Genomic DNA, 5313 nt, shown 5'->3' with positions numbered 1-5313 from the left:
TATAGAGATTTGTCCTCGTCCAGTGTCTGTGCTTTTTCTCTCCAAATGTTATGAGTGATAAAAATGTCTTTATGTTGATTTGCTGCTGTCTTTTAATCCCCTCACACATGTACTCGTCAATGTGGGCGCCTATTGTTTCTGCCATCTTCAGTAGTGTTCAGTAGTGTTGTTCTTGTTCCATCTCCTCTGTTTCTTTTTCAACAGTTAAACAATGTCCCAGTTCAGTGTTGACACCTTGTGGACAAACTAAGTGAGGCAAAAACAATTCACAGCACTTGTGCAAGCGGTTACAAAAATTAGACTGTGCACTACAGTATGTGTGTACTCTTCTGATGACGAAATTCAAAAAGTGGGCTTAACCCTAAAGGCCTGTTCCGACACAAATGTTCAGCAAAATCGGTCTGATTTTTGCATGCAATTTTGTCTGTTCAGACTAATGCATAAAAATTGCACATGGCCTGAATGAACATGCAAATTCACTCTCATTAGGTGGCACTTTCAGAAATTTAACACTGCACAACTTTCCGTTTCTGACACCCCTTGTCAAGAAAGGAAGTCAAATAGTATTTATATGTTTTTAAACAGCCGTTCAGATTTTTGTATTCGCTATGGTGCTTATCAAACACCAAGCTGTATTTTTATGTAACAGCAGTGGCTCTGGGAATGTGACCAAAAGCGCAAATCTCATTGGTTGGCCACTTTTTTTCGCAAATTAAAATGTTCATCACTGTCTTGGTGTGACCAGGTCTTGGAAACCTTGAATAGTGTGTTCCTTATACGCAATATACATTTGGGCAGCATAGGATCCAGGGAACATATGACTCCCAAAAATGCAACAGACAAAGATCTTGATTTGAAAATGGATCTACTGGATCTTAATGTTCTTGTTATGTGACATTATCTCTTAGGCAGTTAGCAATTAACTACCTTCTTCCTCCTGCCATTTTCTGCTCTAAAACTGTGGTTGCTTTGTTAAAACCAGTTTCCTGTCAACCATCTTTCACCAAGTGTTTATAAGTGGTCGCTAAGCTGGCATTTTCATTTACCAGCTAAAAGGCAGAAAAGGAACAATATTCGTAATGGCACGAGAGCTTAAAAGTTGGTCGTTTTGGCGGGCAGTATTGGCAGAGTTTGTTGGGATGACGGTTTTTGTTTTTATTGGCATAGCCTCTGCCATTGGAAACAAGCATAACAGATATCCCGACCAAGAGGTTAAAGTAGCTTTATCTTTTGGCCTGGCCATTGCCACATTGGCTCAGAGTTTGGGGCATATCAGTGGAGCCCATCTGAACCCAGCTGTTACTTTAGGACTTTTGGTCAGCTGTCAGATCAGTTTCTTCAGGGCCATCATGTATATCGTTGCCCAGATGTTGGGAGCTGTGCTGGCAAGTGGCATTATGTTCAAAGTTAGTCCTGACCCTGAATCAACACTGGGACTCAATATGGTAAGTTGTTTTAAATGTAATATTAAATCACAACCACTAATAGTACATTCAGAATTGCATTATTTGGATAGTTTTCACACAGGGAATGTGTTAAGGGCTAGTACTATAAGATACATAAATGTTTATTTTATCTAGCTAAGATTTTGTATGTTGGTTTCAAATTCAAAATTGTCTTAAATTACAATTTGTTTTAGTCTTTCCTCTTTCCAGTATCTTTTCTTTCTTTATTTTTTGTTTGTATAACAATGAAATCACACTGGCATATATTCAGGCAAAGTGTACCTATATAAAGAGTTTTCAGTGGCGTCTGGGGCAACAAAAGGGTGTCAAATTTGTTTTTACAAAATGTGTTTTCAGGGCTGTCAATGTTAACGTACGTGTAAAATATGAAATATTTTTAATAATTTTTAATACATAATATTATTTCATCAGTAAACAATGTAAACACTTTCCAGGTGATATTTTAACAGTTTGCTATGTAGTATTGCAATGACAATATAAAATTACAATAATCTTGACCTGAGAGCAAAGTTTATACTTTTTTCTTCTTTTCATTTAATATTTTAAATACAATTTCTGTTGCTTTGTGTATTATCTTTTCCATTTTCACTTTTTCATGAATTTTATTTTGTAATTGTTTAAGTTTTACAATAAAAATCATGTTACTTTAGGTCCCCATTCTGACAACATATCCCATGTAGTGTGACTAATAAGGTCAGCGTTTGATAAATGGGCTGTCTTTTTGCTCTGATAATAATGGTGCAGATGTTCAAAATTCATCCAAATATTAAAAGGTCTTGAAATTGCATTTATTATCCTGTCTTGCTGTTGTAATGTGACTGTAGTAGTATAATCTTGTTGAATCCTTTTTCGCATCTTTACAATGTAATCCAATATTTATTTATTTATTTTTCTTATAGCTGAGTAACGGAGTGAAAGTCGGTCAGGGATTTGCCATTGAGCTTTTTGCAACCTTTCAGCTGGTCCTCTGTGTCCTGGCCACAACAGACAAACATCGAACTGATGTTACAGGCTCTGCACCCCTAGCCATCGGACTGTCAGTTGGTTTAGGGCACCTAGTTGCAGTAAGCAACTGACTTTTCATTAACCAAAAGTAAATGATATGTAATGATCTTGGAAATGAGATCAGTAGGTCTCCAACCAAGTTTAGTCAAATCTCTATTCTCTTTATGTTAAGCTGCTCATCATAAACTTTATAAGCTCATCATTCCTGTCCCCAGATCAGTTACACCGGGTGCGGCATCAACCCCGCTCGATCTTTTGGACCAGCTGTTGTTCTTGAAGCATTTAAAAACCACTGGGTACGTTCTTCCCAATTTTTTTTTCTATTAGATTGTTGTAAGAACTAATTGTAACACTTTATTTTGATAGTTCCACTTTAGACATTCTACTAACTATAAGTAACTTTGCAACTACATGTCAACTAGCAGTCATTAGAGTATTAGTAGACTGTCTGCTTAATATCTGCTGACACTTTATTTTGATGCTCCCTCAACTGACTATAAGTAACTATCAAAGTCAAATTATTCTATACTATCCCATATCCATAACCATAACCATAACCAGTTTACTAATACTCTAATGAGAGTTAGTTAACTTGTAGTTGCAAAGTTACTTATAGTTACTAGAATGTCTTTAGTAGATTATCAAAATATAGTTTAACCAGTGCTGTAATCTGGATTACATAATCAGGTTCCAAAAATTAAGTACTTGTAATTAGACTATATTACACTCTAAAAATTGCTGGGTTGTTTCAACCCAACTTTGGGTCAAATATGGACTAACCCAACTTTTGGGTTACAAATTTAATGTAAAAAGTTAACCCAACGGTTGGGTTAGTCCATATTTGACCCAAAGTTGGGTTGAAACAACCCAGCATTTTTTAGAGTGTACATTTTAAAATACTTCAAGTAATTAGACTAAAGTTAGTTTTTTACTGATTACATATTATTCACATGGTCACATGACCTGCAGATAAACAGGTATATTTTATATTTTTACTGAGTGTTTTATTTTGATTGTTGTGCTTTTAAAAAGATTTTTGTGATTCAATTCATTTTTATCTTAAGTTGCAGTTCCTTCACGAACCTCAGTTTGTGAAACTTTGACCTAAAATCATATTAAATGCACTTCATGTTGTTAATAATAATGAATGGAATATATTTTCTTTCTCTTTGTATTTTTATATCAATATGCTACAAGATTATCTAATTTAAATTAACGTGATAAACAAGTTAGGTCAAAAGTAATCAAAAAGTAGTCTGATTACATTACCTAATGTGTAATGTAATTGATTACGTTACTAACCACAATTTTTGTCATGTAATTTGGAATCAGTAACAGACTACAGTTTTAAAGTAATGTACCCAGTATACAACAAATCGCCATTGCTTTTTGAATAAAAATAAAAAATTGCTTTATTGCAGTTTTATTGCTATAGGATTTGTTTATAGCCTAGGTTAAAATGCACTGGCAAAAACTGTTTTTGCATACTTTGTGACACATTGTACTTCCTCTAAGTTTCTTAGGGCTGAAAGGAAAATGATTGTTTGTTTGTTTGTTTTTGGTTACCCGTTCTTTTGCAAAAAAAACAAAAAACAATGACCATTTTAATTGCTTTATTATTTCTTAAATATAATTATTTCCTCACATAGATCTACTGGATTGCGCCGATGAGCGGAGGGGTGGCTGCTGCTCTTGTGTATGACTTCTTGCTCTGCCCAAAAAAGGAAGCGCTTCGCAAGCGTATGAATGTTCTGAAAGGCACAGCTGATCCGGACCCATCTGCGACAGAACCGCTAATCGAACCCCGAACCCCCAGATCCGGTTCTGGTCAGTGGCCCAGGCCCTGAAATGTCTTGTAAATACACCTGCTTGTTATGTCCTTGGTTTTGGTATGCAGATACCTGAAAACTATACCTACATAGAACACCAAAGCATACAATACTATTTCTCTTGTCATTATCCTAACGACAGTTTTGTCAGCTTCTTTTCTGGCTAAATTAACTTCTTGCACAGCTACTTCCGTGTCCTACTTATAATATCTCAGGAATTTCTTGTAATTCAGTGCACTTACAGATTTATTCATTGGAAGGCAAATTAGTTCTGCTTTAAGGGCTGGCAGATGATTGAATAAATCAATCTTGTTTTCAGCATTACCGTGACTTATGTTGACTTTTGAATATAAATATTTATTATACAATTCATATTTAATCAATCTCAAATGTTAATATGCTGGCAGCCCTTTTTTTAGTTTTTTTTGTAGTACCCTCAAAACATTATTTCACATAATCTCATCTTGTGGATTCTGCAAGGTGTATGTAAACATATGACGAGAACTATATATATAATCTGTGAAAAGTTTGAAACAATTAATTTGGAATATTTTTTGTTGAAAGAAGTCTGCATTTATCTGATCAGAACATAAAGTGATATTGTGAATTATCATTCCGATTTAAAATAACTGCTCTCTATTTGAATATATTGTAAAATGTAATGTATTCTTGTGATGAAATGTTGAATTTTCTGCATCATTACTCCGGTCTTCAGTGTCACATGATCCTTCAGAAATCATTCTGATTTGCTGCTCAAGAAACGTTTCTGATTATCAATGTTGAAAAAATTTTTGCAGCCTAATATTTTTGTGGAAACCGTGATACACAAAAAATTGGGGCAAGTAATTTTTAAAAAGTTAATACATAATAATACATAATAATACATAATAGATAATACATTTATTCTGCAAGGATGCATTAAATTGATCAAAAGTTTAAGTAAAGATATTTATAATGTTACAAAAAGTTTTTTTTTTAAGTAAATTCTGTTCTTCTGAACTTTAAAGTCATGA

At 34.2% G+C, this 5313-nt stretch overlaps 1 protein-coding gene across 1 annotated transcript; it reads left to right on the top strand.

The window, feature by feature from the left end:
- The first annotated feature begins 1079 nt into the window (after positions 1–1079).
- On the top strand, positions 1080–4318 carry LOC107727507 (aquaporin-1-like). The gene is made up of 4 exons (XM_016537379.1): positions 1080–1445; positions 2366–2530; positions 2687–2767; positions 4121–4318. The coding sequence occupies exons 1-4, from the start codon at positions 1080–1082 to the stop codon at positions 4316–4318; spliced, it is 810 nt and encodes a 269-aa protein (XP_016392865.1).
- The last annotated feature ends 995 nt before the right edge of the window (positions 4319–5313 follow it).

This window comes from Sinocyclocheilus rhinocerous, unplaced genomic scaffold, assembly GCF_001515625.1.
Source record: "Sinocyclocheilus rhinocerous isolate Xijiao unplaced genomic scaffold, SAMN03320098_v1.1 scaffold306, whole genome shotgun sequence".
Taxonomy (NCBI): domain Eukaryota; kingdom Metazoa; phylum Chordata; class Actinopteri; order Cypriniformes; family Cyprinidae; genus Sinocyclocheilus; species Sinocyclocheilus rhinocerous.
This window is presented reverse-complemented; position numbering and strand designations above follow the sequence as displayed.